Below are 18159 nucleotides of genomic sequence, written 5' to 3'. Positions count from 1 at the left end.
ACGGGAGGCATCCAACACAAGAGTTATAGACTTATTAACAGGTCTGAATGGATTTCTTTATTAAGAATTCATTTCTTTCTTCACCGTGACAGAGTGCCACAGGGAGACTAGGCAGTACTGTCAATATTATCAAGAGTTTCTCTTTAAAAATCCAATTATTAAAGATATACAACAATGGTCGGAAAAACAAGATTATTTACGAGCAATATGACATGATAAAATGACAGAGGTTTTATTTTTAAATTTTTTTTAACCTTTATTTAACTAGGCAAGTCAGTTAAGAACAAATTCTTATTTTCAATGATGGCCTAGGAACAGTGGGTTAACTGCCTTGTTCAGGGGCAGAACAACAGATTTGTACCTTGTCAGCTCGGGGGTTTGAACTCGCAACCTTCCGGTTACTAGTCCAACGCTCTGACCACTAGGCTACCCTGCCGCCCCTTAAAGAGTAATAGAGAACGTAAACTGTAGAATTCAGAGGAGGCTGGTGGGAGGAGCTATAGTAGGACAGGTTCAATGTCATGGCTGAAATGGTATAAATGAAACAGTTTTAAACACATCAAACAAATGGAAACCACTCCATAAATGCCATGAGCCGGTCCTCCTATAGCTCCTCTCAGTAGTCTCCTCTGCTAGATACGGCTCCAGTTTGAGATATTACAATTTTATACCTGTGTGAAAATGTGGATGGGGTTTAGTCAAATTACATGTATGACCACCATATGATGAAAACAGCTAATCTAATCATGTAAAAAGTATATAAATTCTTCTTCATGGGATTGACCCATCAAACAGACTTCTACTTCATTACAAACCAACATACCTAGAGAATAGTATTGATCACAAATGTGGTGGGAACATGTGGAGGGAATCACAAATGTTAGCTTCTAAAATGTTACTGGCTCTTAGTTACTCCTCATAATGGAATTCATCTAGTTGCGAGCAGAAATCACTGGGACTCCAGTTAACTGTCCCAAGTATTCTCTATAACTCCGGCATCCTCTATAACGCAGAGGGTTAAGGTTAGGGTCATGTTTACAGAGCACCAGAGATTTCTTTTGATCTAACAAAATAAAAGCTGAACTTGAGCCTTGATTGTACTGTAGTATAAGTGTCCCCAAGAACACCGCACATCCCTGATGACTGTACTTGACATTTTAGTCATTTAGCAGACGCTCTTATCCAGAGCAACTAGGGTGAAGTGCCTTGCTAAAGGGAACGTCAACCAATTTTTCACCTAATCGACTCTGGGATTCGAACCAGCGACCTTTCAGTTACTGGCACAACGCTCTTAACCGCTAGGATACCTGCCGCTTCTATGACCTCACAATGTCCCTCTGACATCAACACCCCTGTATCTCTGGGATGTCACAAAATGTCTTTATGTCAACACCTCTGTGACATAAACATATCTCCCAAAGCGGTCATGTTTCTGACATGACATAGTAAGCATATCTGTGACAGATTTCTCAGTGACAATAGCCTGTCTGTGTGAACTCACCACCATCATCCTATACATGAAGTGTACATGACGTAAACAACCAGAAACACATTGCTACAAATATTATACACTAGGTGATCAAATCTGGAATGGGATTACAATTGAAAAAAAATTGGAACTCCCATGTCATGTTCAGTTTTACCTTAAGGCAAGCGTTAGTCTAACCTACCACAAATTAGCCAAATATTTACTAGTTTAAGGACGTCACGTAACTCGAGCCATAATGAAGCAAATCCCCCGAAATGCAAACTTACAAAAAACATTATTTTTTTTAAATGCACAGCACATCTGCTCTCTAAACCACATTTAGTGCATTTCAGTGCAGTGGAGAACCTTCTTGGGCTCTGGAAACAAAACAGAGCGGGAGAGTGACAGAGAAACTAGAAGCAAGTCAATAGTGTTGAAAGTATTCATGGGTGACGGTTAAGTGAAAAATGCAGCTATGCTACAGAGCAGAGTGTGTATGTGTGTACGTGTGAGAAGAGTCGTGAACAGTTTGAAGGTTCAAGAAAGCTTGGGGCGTCCCGCTCTCTTAAGGCCTTAGAGGAAACGCAAGCAGCTTCTAATTTTACCCACAAACTCACAGTGAGAAGAAACCGTGTAAAACATCAGCGTGCACAGAAACTAGTGCTACATTGACTTTTATACCATTTCAGTACCTGTCTAAATAGAGCAAAAGCAGAACAAAAACCTCTTGTTCAAAACCTTACACCGTTTTTCATTATATGCAAATTCATCTTAACTTATCGCAAAGGCAATAGAGTATGGGGTCTTGGTTATCAGGACTAGAAGTGATATCTGTACAGAAAATTGACAAAAGAGGTTTTAGGTGTGTCTGAGGTGAAGTTGGACAATGTCTGGGAGAGAACAGCTGTGCCTACGGCTCGGCAAGGGTTGTCATGCCGACGGCTCGAGCGTCAATCGGGCACGTACAGCCATGCCGGCTAATGACTCTTCCATCTCCTCCTCCGAGACAAACAAGTGAGTTTAAGGCCAACTAGTGAAGAGAGAACAAGAGAGGGGGAAAGAGAAGGACTAGCAAGAAAGAGAGAAACTGACCTCATGATCATTGAGGGATATACAGAGGTAAGTAACACTGCATCTCATACTGTACACACTATGCATATATAAAAGCAGTGTCGTAATGGTTAGTATTTGCAATATTTCAAATGTAGAAAGTTGAAGTCACCAGCCAATAGGAGAGCCCTGTGTGTCTGTTGGGCAGGGCATTGTGGATGATGGGTGTTAGCAGTCCAATGTTACAGTGCAAGAGGAATGTGACCCACTTTGTCAAAGAAACCTGACAGAAGTCTAACATACGTCAACACAAAACACCAACACTGCTCCTTCCACGCATGCGTGTGCACACACATTGTGCTTGGAGCTCCACTGAATGGGTACACACTGGAAGTTAGACCTGAGACACATTTGAGACTTCTGTCGTACAAAACTGACACCAAATCATTGAAGGGTTACCAACACCAGTACCCACCCATTTACACAGCACACACATATCTTCATCCAAACGTTCAATGGGACGTGAGAGAACAGAAGCAGCCAGACAGAGAAGAGGAGCCAGAAGGATGAGACAGAGGAGTTGTCATTGCAACAGAGGTCCCAAGGACAGAGACACCTGTCAGTAGTGCCGAGGACAGAGTTTGGGGGCCGATCGGGTGCAGGGGTTAATCAACGTGGGGAAAAGCCTGTTGCTATGCTACAGCCAACCACTTGCGTCATGTCCCATATCTGTCGAAAGAAAGAGCCAATCAGAGAGTCAGTAAAGTCAGATGAAAAACAGATGTATGAATATGGAAAGATTACATTAATACGCAAAGAAAGTGGATACGCATGGATGCACGTCCCAATGGTGAAATGTAAACCGACACCTTGTAATGTTTGGAGACAAGGCAGAGCTAACGTAGTTAGCAATCTCTTCTACACTATTTTGCTAACTGTAAATCATTTTAGCTGGCCAGCTAATAATCTTGGCTAACTTTGGGGCGAAATAATTCACTTACTTACTGTTAACTAGCCACTGTAAATCTCTTCACTAATAAAAAGGCGATGCCGTCTCCAAGATGTCTCTATTAATGTTTACTTTTTGACATTCTAGAACATTTTCACTTTCCAAGCATATTTAAAAAATGTAATTGTATTGAGTTTAATCCCCAGTGATCAGGGACTGTCTATCTGACCACCAGTGAGTGATTGGGCTGATAGTATGTCTGACCTTGATGACACGGTCGCTGCCACAGGTCACCATCAGGCCTCTGGAAGGGTCCATGTCCATAAAGGCTATGTTGTGCTTCCCCTCATGGAACGTTGCTAACGCAGTGCGACTGGAAGATGAGACAACGTGGTACGTGAGGACAACAAGTAGCAAGGAATAAGGGGGTTGGATGAAGAAGACAAAAATAAATCTGAGTCACACATTTTTATTATACTCCGTTACAGAATTATTATATTGACAGTACATTTGAGTCAATTAGCTGACACTGTTACCCAGAGCGACTTAGTTAGTTTGTTTTGGCATGTTTTTATTACTCACTCCTCGTCCTTGACGGTGTCGTAGCAGGTGTCACACACGCGCACCTGGAACTCAAAGCCCATCACAGGGTATGTAGTGCGCTTGGAACTACACTTCCCACACACCGCCTTGCCACACTTCCTGCAGTGGTGCTGAACCAGGAAACATGAGGGTTAGCCAAGGGTCAAAGAATATGGACTGATCACTCCTAGTTCCTGTATTTCTACCATTAGTATTATACAGTTACAAGGCAATTCTTACAATAGTAATGGCTATGTAGTATAGTCTCTATACAAGGCTCTGGACTATACCAGAGGCTGCCTGCTCTCTCACCTGCCGAAGACCAATCGTCTTTGAGTCCCACATCTGTTTGACATTCCAGAAGAAAGGCTGCTCACACTTCTGACACGAGTCACTGTCCAACCACTGAGGAGCCTGTAGAGTCAAGCAGGAACAGAGAGAGAGAGCTTGAACTTTCAACACCAGAGGGCAGTAGGGAGTTGGTGATGCTCCGTAACCAAGGAGATTGGGAGTTCAGCAGCCTCTAAGGCAGAGGTGGGCAACCTACGGCATGTTTTTTATTCTATTTTTTGGGGCCTGAAAGTTTGCCCACCCTTACTCTAAGGAGAGTAGAAGGTGAAGAGGTATTGAGATGTATTCCTGGCTCCTGACATACTGTATTTACCTCTTCTCTGGGAGTGTCCATGTTCCACACTGTGACACCTCCATCTGCAGAACAGGACACCAGCTGTCTGGTCAGTTGCAGGTAGCGCACCGCCTGCACTCGTTCACTGGAGACGGGGAGGAGAGAGAAGGAATAACATAGAAAATATTCAGAGTGATCTTCCAAAGAATCCCAGACAGCTGACTCGTTTACTGTATTAACATAATGACATAACTTAAGGAGGAACTCCACTGACTTGGTCTGATAGCTACGCCATCTGAGGAGTCCACAGAACATAAAACAATACGTGGTGAACAGCTCCCTGTGACAGCTGGTGCTAACCTACAGAGCCCTGCTACTGACAAGTATATGAACTGGATGACACACTCCCTCCCTCTTACTGGTGGCCCTGGAGCAGTAGTGTTCGTCCCTTGAGGCCCCCGATGTCCCACATGATGACACTGTGGTCCGACGCTCCTGAGAACAAAAGCCTCTGAACAGGATCCCACCACAGAGCTCCAATACTACCTGAGAAATGGGGGGGGTGACAAAAGGACAATAGGAAGTGAGAAATGGGGGAGGGGGTGTGAACAGGAAGTTATGACACAACAGACTGATGGTTGGTAGTGTGACTGCTTGGTATGGGAACTGCTTGGCACCCAACAACAAGGTGCTACAGAGGGTACATCACTGGGGCCGAGCTCCCTGCCATCCAGGACCTCTATACCAGGAGGTGTCAGTGGAAGGCCATAAAAACATTGTCAGACTCCAGCCCCCAAGTCATACTGTTCTCTCTGCTACTGCACAGCAAGCGGTACCTACGCACCATGTCTGGAACCAACAGGACCCAGAACATCCCAGCCTCTACCTCCAAGCCATAAGACTGCTAAATAGTTACTCCGGGTAGCTATTGGTTATCTGCATTTACCCTTTTTTCACTCTTTTGAGTCACATACACTACTGCTATGTAAAGGATAACGAGGGGCTGTGTGTTCAATGAAAAGTAATGAACGACATGGAATGTGTGTTCCACGATGCAGAGTAGAACTGACCTTCCGCGGAGATGCATTAGTTACCGTTGAACACACAGCCCCTCGTTGATTATTCGGGCTCAAAACATAGAACATGTAAAAATGAACTACAGCGATTGAATTCTACCGTGAGTTATACGGAAATAACGCATGCTCTAGAATGCCCTTCAAGCCAATCCGAAATGAGTATTCAACAACGCCATGGTATGTTTATTAATAACTGGGTGGTTTGAGCCTAAATGCTGATTGGCCGAGATCCATGGTATATCAGACCGTATACCACAGGTAAGATAAAACGTTAATTTTTTCTGTTCTAATTACATTGGTAACCAGTTTATAATATAAGGCACCTCGTGGGTTTGTGGTATATGGCCAATATACCACGACTAAGGCCTGTATACAGGCACTCCGCACTGCGTCATGCATAAGAACAGCCTTTAGCTGTGGTATATTGTTCATATACCACACCCCCTCGGGACTTACTGCTTATTTATCTATCCTGTTGCCTTGTCACTTTATCCATACCTATATGTACAGTGCCCTTCACTAATACTGGCACCCTTGGTAAATATGAGCAAAACGGGCTGTGAAAAAAATGATTTAATTCAAAATATTCACAAAAATCAAAGCTTTAAAGTAAAATATCAGAAAATGGCACCCCTTCATTCAATACTTTGTGCAACCTCCCTTTGCCAAGATAACTCTGAGTCTTCTCCTATAATAATGCATAATGAGGTTGGAGAACACATAGCAAGGGATCACAGAACATTCCTCCATACAGAATATCTCCAGATCCCGAGGTCCACGCTTGTGGACTCTCCTCTTCAGCTCATCACACAGGTTTTCTATGGGGTTTAGGTCAGGGGACTGGGATGGCCATGGCAAAACCTTGATTCTGTGGTCAGTTAACCATTTTTGTGTTTATTTTGAGGAGTGCTTTGGATCATAGTCCTGCTGGATGTTCCAACCACGGCCCAGTTTAAGCTTCCTAGCAGAGGCAGTGAGGTTTGATTTAAAGAAAAACAGCTCCACAAAGATCCACCACCATACTTCAGTGGGGATGAGGTACTTTTCTGCATGGCTATCTTTCTATCTACGCCAAACCCACCTCTGGGGTTTGTTTCCAAAAAGCTCTATTGTGGTCTAATCTGACAATATAACCCAGTCCCATTGAAAGTTCCAGTAACATTTGGCAAACTGTAGGCGCTGGAGTTTGTGGTTTGATGACAGCAAGAGCTTTTTTATGGCAACCCCCCCCAAACAACTTGTGGTTATGTAGGTGGCATCTGATCGTGCTTTTGGAGACTTTCTGACCCAAACACCCAACTAACATCTGCAATTCTCTAGCTGTGATCCTTGGAGATTTTTTGGCCACTCAAACCATCCTCCTCACTGTGGTTGGGGTCAATATAGACACACGTTCTCTTCCAGGCCGATTGTTAACATCTCCTGTTGCTTTAAACTTAAATTATTGCCGATACTGGAAATGGGCATTTTCAACCGTTGAGCTATTTTCTTATAGCCATTTCCTGATTTGTGCAGCTCAACAAAAATTTGTCGCACATCATTACTGTATTCTCGGGTCTTTCCCATAGTGATGGATGACTATTGGATCTTGGCCTGTGTGACACCTCATATTTAAACCCCAGTGACAGGAAGTCATGACTTACCACTCAAGTGTTCCTAATCATTCAGGTGAACTTAAAAACATAACATATGAATGGGAATATACTGCAGGTAGATTTTACACTATAATTTCTAGGGGTGCCAATAATTGTAGCACACATTAAATATTTATTTCACATGCATTTTTTTCCAATCATTTTACTACAATTAAAAGGTTTGATTTTTGTGAATATATTTAATTAAAGACCAAGAGGATAAACGGCAGACATTTTTTTCAGCCCGTTTCGCTTATATTTACCAAGGGTGCCAATATTAGTGGAGGGCACTGTGTGACCAAAAGTATGTGGACATCTGCTCGTCAAACATCTCATTCCAAAATTATGGGCATTAATATGGAGTTGGTCCTCCCTTTGCTGCTATAACAATCTCCACTCTTCTGGGAAGGCTTTCCACTAGATGATGGAACATTGCTTCATTTAGCCACAAGAGCATTAGTGAGGTTGGGCACTGATTTGGGCGATTAAGTCTGGCTCGCAATCGGCATTCCAATTAATCCCAAAGGTGTTCGATGGGGTTAAAGTCAGGGCTCTGGGCAGGCCAGTCAAGTTCATCCACCATTTCTGTATGGATCTTGCTTTGTGCACAGGGGCATTGTCATGCTGAAACAGGAAAGGGCCTTCCCAAACTTTTGCAAGAATCCTCTAGAACAGGGCTGCCCAACCCTCTTCCTGGAGAACTACTCTCCTGTAACTTTTCAGTCCAACCCTAATTTAGCATATCTGATTCAGCTTGTTAAGGTCTTGTTAAGCAGCTAATTAGTAGAATCAGGTGTGTTAAATTAGGGTTGGACTGAAAACCAACAGGACGGTAGAGCTCCAGGAAAACAGTTGGGCAGCCCTGATCAAGAATGTCACTGATGCTGTAGCATTAAGGATTTCCCTTCACTGGAACTAAGGGGCCTAGCCCAAAAACATTAAAAACAGCCCCAGACCATTATTCATCCACCAAACTTTACAGTTGGCACTATGCATTGAGGCAAGTAGCGTTCTCCTGGCATTCGCCAAACCCAGATTCATCCATTGGAATGCCAGATGACATCAATCCAAAGAACACATTTCCACTGCTCCAGAGTCCAATGGCGACGAACTTTACACTACTCGGGCACTGCGCATGGTGATCTTAGGCTTGTGTGCGGCTGCTCGGCCATGAAAACCAATTTCATGAAGCTCCTGACAAACAGTTATTGTGCTGACGTTGCTTCCAGAGACAGTTCTAAACTCGGTAGTGAGTGTTGCAACAGAGGACAGATGATTTTTACGTGCTACGCGCTTCAGCACTTGGCGGCCCTGTTCTGTGAGAATGTGTGGCCTACCACTTCGAGGCTGAGCTGTTGCTGCTCATAGACATTTCCACTTCACAATAACAGCACTTACAGTTGATCAGGGAAGCTCTAGCAGGGCAGAAATTTCACAAACTGACTTGTTGGAAAGGTGGTATCCTATGACGGTGCCACGTTGAAAGTCACTGACCTCTTCAGTAAGGCCATTCTACTGCCAGTGTTTGTCTATGGAGATTGCATGGCTGTGTGCTCGATTTTATACACCTGTCAGCAAAGGGTGTGGCTGAAATAGCCAAATCCACTAATTTGAAGTGGTGTCCACATACACAATATATACAAAAGTATCTACCTCAATTACCTTGTACTCCCGAACATCGGCTCGGTACCCCGTTATCTTTTACCCGTTGTGTTATTATTTTTCTATTATTTCTTTTTTTTCTCTGCATTGTTGGGAAGGGCCCATAGGTAAGTATTTCACTGTTAGTCTACACTTGTTGTTCACGAAGCACGTGACACATAAAATTGTATTGGATTTTAGAAGGTTGGGGTGAATCACAGGGAAATTATTAGAGAAACCACAGGCAACCAGAGTGAGAGAAAATCACAGCACTGCAAAACTGTTACCACACTGCATGACGGTACAGTATAGCGCCATACAATCTGCTACCAACATTTCCTCTTTTTAAAATGATTGCCAGTTGGCATTTGAGCAGTTTGCAGTGTCCGTTTCCATATTGTGCATAGGCAGATGTACAGTATACGTGGGTCCATGTGTGTAGCACAGGAGGCTGCTGAGGGGAGGACGGCTCATAATAATGGCTGGAACAGAGTGAGTGGAATGGCATCAAACACCTGGAAACCATGGAAACCATGTGTTTGATACCAATCCACTAATCCCGCGCCAGTCAGTCCTCCCCAATTAAGGTGCCACCAACCTCCTGTGATGTATAGGTTTACCTTCGTGACCCTTCAGTGTGGTCACAGTGGAGTAGGTCTGTCTCTCCAGTTTCAGCAGGGTGATCTGTCCTGAGTGGTCCCCTATAAAGACATGCTGCGTGTCATTGTCATACCTAGACACGGAGTCAAGGAAGATACAGAGGAAGGGCACATAGGACAGACAGGAAGTGACCTTTTCCCCAAGAAGTAATTCTTATGAATATGAACATCACAATGCAAACGGACACCTGTCCAGCTCTCACACACACACAGAGAGAAGGATACTGTAGACAGGAGGCCCAGGAGTCGAAGTAGTGGCGCCCCAGCATACTGCCGCTCTGGGTGCACATCCAGCTCACACTCTTGTCGTGTCCGGTGCTCACCACCCACTCGCTCTCCAGAGAAAACACCATGTCTGACACACGGTTCTGATGGGCTAGACACACACAGACGGCACACACAAATGGGTTAAATACATACACGCACAAATGTTTTAGTCATTCTACATTCAACTTTCTGCAAAAGGTATGAGCGAGTTAAATTAATATCAACCATTTAATGGAGCTTTTCTGTTCTGGGGTCATTTTCTCTGCTGAAAGAGAACTGCTGGAAACTTCCAGTGACATCTGTTTTTGTTGGCATCTAATGCTTAAAACTCAAGTTTCCGAAAGAAGGGATTTTCCAGTGATGAGAGTAAGGTCCAGGCTGCATGGCTAGGCTGTTAGTCACAGATATCATATTCACTGAGCCTGGGGGAAGGGGACTGTAATAACCTAATAATAATAATAATAAGCCAATATGTGGTGATGGATCATCAAGCTATGATTACTTGGACAATGATTACTTTCTCCTCTTAGACTCTGGGTCTGGGTCTGTGTGTGTGTGCATGTGTTCTAAGCAGCAATGACAATGACTGGGCGAGGATGCAGAACACAGCCCAGTAGACACACACATCTAATACACACTAAAGAGAAATGATCACTGAAATAGCAGATCATTGTACCATTACTGAACACTAGAGATCAAGTCTAACGTCACCAAAGCTTTTTTGTTGTCATTTGCTTTGTAAAGGCAGGAAACCCCCTCTCAGATCTTACCAGGATACATCTTCACGTGGTTCATCTTGTTGAAATCTTCAGACAGAAGGAATTCCTGTTAAGACCACCAAACAATAATAAAAATCTGCTACCAGTACCACTCTTAATCTATGTAACTTCATACTTGTAGCTTGATTCTCATTCAAAGCAGGGAAACATTGGAAAAAGGGTCCGTGTGAACAAGAATTGTATGTTATGAGTCCAGTCAAACATAGCCAGACTAGAGTTTAAGCATGGGGTCATCTTTAAGGCTTTAGCTCACTCACCACAATGGCCCCGTTGTCCTGCCCTATGAAGATGCGCCTGCTATCGTGGTGGTACGACATACAGGAGCACGGCGCTAGTACAGAGAAGAAACATATGTATGTATGGCCAATGTTTTGTTTCAGTAGTATACGCTTTAGCATCTACTGGATGTGTCAACTAAAGCCTACTTGTAAATTGGTTGTGGTACTTACAGGAGACCGTGTGGTAGATGCTGGGCCAGTACTGTCCACTGTCTCTCTTCAGCCATACCCGGATAGTTCTGGACATAGGACACAGGAAATGTCATATTCAAACTTCAAGTGCACTCTTGGTACCGTTCCTACAGGTGCAGCACGATAGTCTCAAATGTGAATAGGGATTACAGTACTAGAACTTGGGCTACTTGGGAGGAAAAGGTCTGTATAAAAACATCAGTTCATCTATTGCAACAATTTTATAACGCCATGAAATTCTCAAGCCACAAGATCATTGTGACCCGTGACACAAAAGGAGAGTACAGTGCCATTACGACAGTCCAGTCATGAGATGTTGGTTCAGTGTTCTTTATTTTACATCTCATACTATTTGATTCTCCCTTCCTCAAACACTTTCCTCATCTCTTCAACCATGAGAAGCTAATTTTATTGTTGACAGGGAAAGGTGTCGCTCCAGAGCTTTCAATTGTCTCTATACCTTTTGCTCAGGACATTGCTCCTCAATGTACAATTGACCAAGCATGACCTCCACCTTTTTATTTCACCTTTATTTAACCAGATAGGCCAGTTGAGAACAAGTTCTCATTTACAACTGCGACCTGGCCAAGATAAAGCAAAGCAGTGTGACACAAACAGAGTTACACATGGAATAAACAAGCGTACAGTCAATAACACAATAGAAAAAAGAACGTATATGTACAGTGTGTGCAAATGGCGTGAGGAGGTAAGGCAATAAATAGGCCATAGTAGTGAAGTAATTACAATTTAGCAAATTAACACTGGAGTGACAGATAAGCAGATGGTGATGTGCAAGTAGAAATACTGGTGTGCAAAAGAGCAGAAAAGTAAATAAAACAATATGGGGATGAGGTAGGTAGATTGGGTGGGCTATTAGTAGATGGGCCATGTACAGCTGCAGTGGTTCAGATAGCTGATGCTTAAAGTTAGTGAAGGAAATAAGTCTCCAGCTTCAGCAATTTTTGCAATTCGTTCCGGTCAATGGCATCAGAGAACTGGAAGGAAAGGTGTCCAAAGGAGGTGTTGGTTTTGGGGATGACCAGTGAGATATACCTGCTGGAGTGCGTGCTATGGGTGGGTGTTGCTATGGTGACCAGTGAGCTGAGATAAGACGGAGCTTTACCTAGCATAGACTTATAGATGACCTGGAGCCAGTGGGTCTGGCAACGAACTAGAGCATACAGGTCGCAGTGGTGGGTAGTATATGGGGTTTTGGTGACAAAACAGATGGCACTGTGATAGACTGCATCCAATTTGCCGAGTAGAGTGTTGGAGGCTATTTTGTAAATGACGTCGCCGAAATCGAGGATCGGTAGGATAGTCAGTTTTACGAGGGTATATTTGGCAGCATGAGTGAAGGAGGCTTTGTTGCGAAATAGGAAGCCGATTCTAGATTTAATTTTGGATTGGAGATGTTTAAATATGAGCCTAGAAGGAGAGTTTACAGTCTAGCCAGACACCTAGGTATTTGTAGTTGTTCTAAGTCAGAACCATCCAGAGTAGTGATGCTAATCGGGCAGGCGGGTGTGGGCAGCGAACGGTTGAAAAGCATGCATTTCATTTTACTAGCATTTAAGAGCAGTTGGAGGCCATGGAAGGAGTGTTGTATGGCATTGAAGCTCGTTTGGAGGTTAGTTAACACAGTGTCCAAAGAAGGGGCCAGATGTATACAGAATGGTGTTGTCTGCGTAGAGGTGGATCAGGGAATCACCCGCAGCAAGAGCGACATCACTAATATATACAGAGAAAAGAGTCAGCCTGAGAATTTAACCCTGTGGTACCCCCATAGAGGCTGCCAGAGGTCAGGACAACAGGCCCTCCGATTTGACACACTGAACTGTCTGAGAAGTAGTTGGTGAACCAGACGAGGTAGTCATTTGAGAAACCAAGGCTGCTGAGTCTGCCGATAAGAATGTGGTGATTGACAAGGTCGAAAGCATTGGCCAGGTCGATGAAGACGGCTGCACAGTACTGTCTTTTATCGATGGCGGTTATGATATCGTTTAGTACCTTGAGTGTGGCTGAGGTGCACCCGTGACCAGCTCGAAAACCGGATTGCACAGCGGAGAAGGTACAGTGGGATTGAAAATGGTCAGTGATCTGTTTATTAACATGAATTTGCTCTGTTCTAGGCCTGGTGCCCTAAAGTTGACCAGAAGAGACGGCCACCCGCTCCAGAGAAGTGCCCATGCTACTCACTCCATTTATGTATTACTTTTTGGAGGAAGGTGTTTAGGCTTACATCTCTCTTTTGTGTCTAACTAGAGTGGTTATGGGTCAGGGGGTGACAAAATGGCTCTAAACAAAACCATTTTCAACTGCAATTGGGGTTGGAGGTGGCAGTAACACTTGTCAATTGATTCACAGTGCATACCCCTAATTTAAAGTCTCAAATAATGGTGACCATTGGGTTGGGTATGTAGTAGTAATATTTTTGACGATATAATCATATCGTTTTGACAATATCACAATATTATTTTTGTGCTAGTTTGCTCTACCAAACCTCCAGTATTGTTCCTTCATTGCTTGTTCTACCTCTTTAAATGGGGAGCCCATTGGTTTTTAGCACTTATTTCCATGACTGATCAAAACTAATTTTCTCATGGCTCTCGTCATCCCTCTGCAGCAGACATATAGTGAACAATATGTTTGGAAAATCGAATCAAAGTATCTAATCGCAATTTTATGCCCTGAGGATATGCATTCCATACCTATTAGCTAGCGAACTTGCTAAATCAATAAAGAAACACTATTTGCTATAGCTAACACCTACAAAAGCTGTGAACTGTTTCGGCAGTTGCCTCTTGGAGCGAAGTTGATTCGTCCCGCAACAAGCCATTGTTTACAGCAATAATGTACATAAACCCGATTGCTGATGCTATGTATTGGCCAAAGAGAGGCTTTAAAGCCATCGGCCGGCCATATTGGCTCTCCCCAGAAGGAGCATGCCTCCATTGGAATGAATGGCATTCTAGTATTTCATTTGAATGTTTTGGAAAAAAATGACATGTATTTAAGTCATTTTTGACTCCTTCAAGGTAGGGGTGGTATACAGAAGATAGCCCTATTTGGTAAAAGACCAAGTCCATATTATGACAAGAACAGCTCAAATAAGCAAAGAGAAACGACAGTCTGTCATTACTTTAAGACAAGAAGGTCAGTTCATCTGGAAAATGTCAAGATCTTTGAAAGTTTCTTCAAGTGCAGTCGCAAAAACCATGAAGCACTGATGAAGAAACCGGCTCTCATGAGGACCGCCACAGGAAAGGAAGACCCAGAGTTACTTCTGCTGCAGAGGATAAGTTCATTAGAGCTGAATGTGTAGGTGTGTGCAAATATTTGACTAGTACTAAACACACACACACTTTATTTTGTTTCATTTTTTGCTAGCTTGTCTAACTATCTTAGCAGGCATACCTGCTGGCAAGGGTTGGTTGACTTTAGAAATGCAAGAAATTAATGACTAAATGTACTGAATAAGGCTCCCATCGCTTTCAATCCTTTACACAGATTTTAGCAGAGATGCCGAGAAGCATATTTAGTTTCTTTAAAAAAAATAACCACCAGTCAGGAGGATACAGACAGCTCAAGAGCTGGGGGGACAGTAACATTAGTATTATCAAAAAATGATACTTAAAAAAGAACATGTTTTGTTAAGCTCACATAACACAAGTAAACGCAATATGCATTAAAAGGTATCTGTAATCGAATAAAAGTGGCAAAAACAAAGGTAGCCTTAACGAAATACATTTTGTATAGTTTCCAAAATGTTTTTTTTTTACAACTGTGGGGGAGTGCCAAGATGGATCACGGTGGCTTCAGTCATCTAGTGTAAATATAAATAATTGGTTTACAGGCTATTTAGGCAGAGGACAGCAAGCTGTTTGGTCAGTTTGATAATAACCTAGCCACGGAACGTGGCGATGTCCTCAAATTATGTAGACAACGCCACGCACATTTACATAGAGAAATCCTAAACGTCCCTTGGCCGTAACAAATGTTGAATAAAATTCTATTTAAACTTACTCTGCCAAAGGTCTGTGGTGTTGGTCCCTCAATAGATCGAAATTTTAGATTAAAAATATCCACCTGAATGTATTATTAAACAGACTTCAAAAACGCGGGTCTGTGTGTGGTAATCAATGTGTTTTGCTCATGACAGAAGGCACAGGCACAAGACAAAAGTAAACGCATGTAAACCATGCATACTAACCAAAATCTTGCACATAGAATTAGAATACTAAAATGGACAGTAACCTAATTATGATGGTCCAAAGGTCAATCATGGTTTGCCAGTGCAGTGATAAGAAAGGTGTAAAACAATGAAATGTTAAGAATTGATCTGCACTGTATCCCAGCTAGCAGTGGATCTGGGCCGATTCCGGCTGAGAGTCGGGGCACTCCGCTGAGAGTCAGACTCGGCCGACGTCACGTGGCCCGAGTTTGGGCCGACCTCAGCAGCATTACTTATGGCTAGGATGCGGAAATTGAGCTCCGGCCGATTCCGGTGTGAGTTATCTGGCCCAAATGTATTACTTGGGGCTCGGGCCGATTGTGGCTACTCTCAGGCAGATGATTACACGGGCTGCTTTATATAAATAACATTTCACTATTTATTTTTCCATATTTTATCATTGTTCCTGTGATTTAAAAAAAAAAAAGTAATAGCACTCACAGCTTTTCAAGAAAAATAAATCTGAGAAATGTATGGTCAATTTACATATATTTTTGAGGCTATTTATACAGAAATGTATAAAAGATGTATAAACTGTATTTAAAATTATGACAATATTTTAGGTTGACAAAAATTCTATTACACAATTTCTGATACACCACACCTCAGCTGCCATTCATTCCAATTAGACTGGTTTTGGGATTTCTCCCCGAGGAGGATGGCTTCCAATTTTCGACCCATTAATGGAACTTTGAGGGTTTATGACATAGCTATCACAGATAGAACAATGAGACAGATATTTCACCAGATGTATAAATGTGAAGCATCCGGTTGGCGTTTCCACTCACTACCAAATATGGTGATGGAAGGAAGCCCAGTGTCTGACAGTGGGAAAAGATGGAACGAGACGAATTTTGGCCTAGCTGTGTTTTGTAGACTTTACCCTTTGCCAAAGGGTAAAGTCTAAAAAAAATGCATTGTTTAGCGTGCAAGGGCGAATCGAGTTATTACATATGTGCACTTCAGAGTAGGCATTCCCTGACGGAAATATGCAAATAAAGACTAAAACGGGCCAATTGGATTTCACTAGCTCGTACTTGGCTCTGCCCACCTCCTTGCTCGTTCTGTCCACTATGATTAATTTGCTCCCATTGGAAAGACAGGCTCTGGTCAATCGTGGGTTAGTTATACAAATCTTTGTAGCTATTCCCTCTAGTAATTTAATAGGATCTCTATGGTTTTAGCGGTGTTGTAAAAAGTCGACAAAACAATACATTCCTGTGGATATTTTGTTAAATATTTCGAGCAGCTGAAGGAGCAACATCACGGACAATCGGCAGAGGAAGTTCAAATAATTTTATTCCACATTCCTGCTTGTAAGAGAACCATTTCCAGAATCAAACACTGTCATGATGTTCCAGACGGTGTATTTAAAAATTCACCGTCTGGTCCCCAGGCAAATGATAGCCTAGTAAGTAGGCTAACAATTGTCAGTCAATTGTCTGGATAACAGTTAGCGCGCTAGCTAATGAGGCGTCAGCCAACCTACCTGTCCTCGCTAACTGTGATCACTCCGTCCTCTTTCGGTATCAAAACTGCAGCATTGACCGCGTCAGAATGTCCTTCGATTTTATTTAAAAGAACTGGTCTTGAGTTTTGAGGCCTCGAATGAATCTCTGCCGCCATGGCTATGTTTTCTTTTTCTTCCAACTCGACAATCAGCTGACAGCTAAAAGGATGATTAGGATTAACGTAATCTCTAGAATAGCAGCGCAAAACCGTATTTTTCTTTTACTACAATATTATGGCGGTCCGTAAACAAACGTTAGAGGTAAATACCGCCAACTACTGTACTGGGGTGTGTAGTCAATCACAGTTTACAGATTTAATGAATAAAGAAACAAACAATAAGATAAACTAAATTCTCCTATCTAATCCTGTACCAATAAGAAAATAAAAAGACCCCTACTGACTTCTATCAAACCCTTCCCCATCGCTGTCCAACCTCAATAACCCTACACATTAATCTTTTCCACATACAGGTACTTACAACAATGCAACAACACATGCGTGCTTCACTGTTTCATCAACCATACACCATTCGTAAGGTTTCTAACCAGATTTGATAACGAGTTCAATGTATGCTTTCAATGTATGCTTTTTCTCCTGCCGGGGTGGCAGATAGCCTAGTGGTTAGAGCGTTGGACCAGTAACTGAAAGGTTGCTAGATCGAATCCCTGAGCTGACAAGGTAAAAAATCTGTCATTCTGTCCCTGAACAAGGCAGTTAACCCACTGTACCTACCATACCCACTGTATTGTTGAAAATAAGAATTTGTTCTTAACTGGCCTGCCTAGTTAAAAAAAAAAAATACGAAGATGCAACTGAGCAGACACCACCTCTTCCTTCCTAATCTGACCCTTGACTCTTGGTCCACCAACCTTTCTTTGGAGGGCATACAAACACCGGCCTTTGGGCTCTGAGTCCCACCTCCTCTGCCACACATCTATCATAATGGCTCTACTCTTTCATCCCCCCCCCCACTCCCAAATGGTCTGGGACCCAACAGAATCACCCTATCACTCGATTCTTCGTAATAACATGCCTCCAATAGCAGATCATTCTTACTAGATTTGCCAGATGATAAACTATTAAATACAGACAGGGAATCTGAGCATACTGAAATTCTGGCAGGTTGAATGTCCTCCACCCACTGGAGGGCAGCTACTATCGCCAACAGTTCAACAGAGTATACTGACAGTTCATTTGTTAGTTGTATTCACCT

General features: G+C 42.8%; 1 protein-coding gene across 1 annotated transcript; it reads right to left on the bottom strand.

Moving 5' to 3' along the window:
* Nucleotides 1–102: 102 nt before the first annotated feature.
* Nucleotides 103–17125, bottom strand: LOC112265670 (WD repeat and FYVE domain-containing protein 1-like). The gene is made up of 12 exons (XM_042296326.1): nt 16924–17125; nt 11180–11247; nt 10988–11061; nt 10722–10776; nt 9910–10060; nt 9646–9758; nt 5094–5220; nt 4714–4819; nt 4362–4463; nt 4050–4180; nt 3732–3840; nt 103–3247 (listed from the first exon to the last, which is right to left on the bottom strand). Exons 1-12 carry the CDS (start codon nt 17058–17060, stop codon nt 3188–3190), a joined length of 1233 nt encoding a protein of 410 aa, XP_042152260.1. The 5' UTR covers nt 17061–17125; the 3' UTR covers nt 103–3187.
* Nucleotides 17126–18159: the final 1034 nt, after the last annotated feature.

The sequence above is a fragment of the Oncorhynchus tshawytscha genome, linkage group LG13 (assembly GCF_018296145.1).
Source record: "Oncorhynchus tshawytscha isolate Ot180627B linkage group LG13, Otsh_v2.0, whole genome shotgun sequence".
NCBI classification, from domain to species: domain Eukaryota; kingdom Metazoa; phylum Chordata; class Actinopteri; order Salmoniformes; family Salmonidae; genus Oncorhynchus; species Oncorhynchus tshawytscha.
Note: the sequence above shows the minus strand (reverse complement) of the source record. Positions and strands in the feature narration are given on the sequence as shown.

Excerpts from the sequence above, each read along its gene's own strand:
- LOC112265670 (XM_042296326.1), bottom strand. The coding sequence starts at position 17,060 with ATGGCGGCAGAGATTCATTCGAGGCCTCAAAACTCAAGACCAGTTCTT. Across the intron at positions 5,221-9,645 it reads CACACTGAAGGGTCACGAAG|GTAGTATTGGAGCTCTGTGG; the intron begins GTAAACCTATAC and ends CCCATTTCTCAG. Across the intron at positions 4,820-5,093 it reads CTACTGCTCCAGGGCCACCA|TGAACGAGTGCAGGCGGTGC; the intron begins GTAAGAGGGAGG and ends CCCCGTCTCCAG.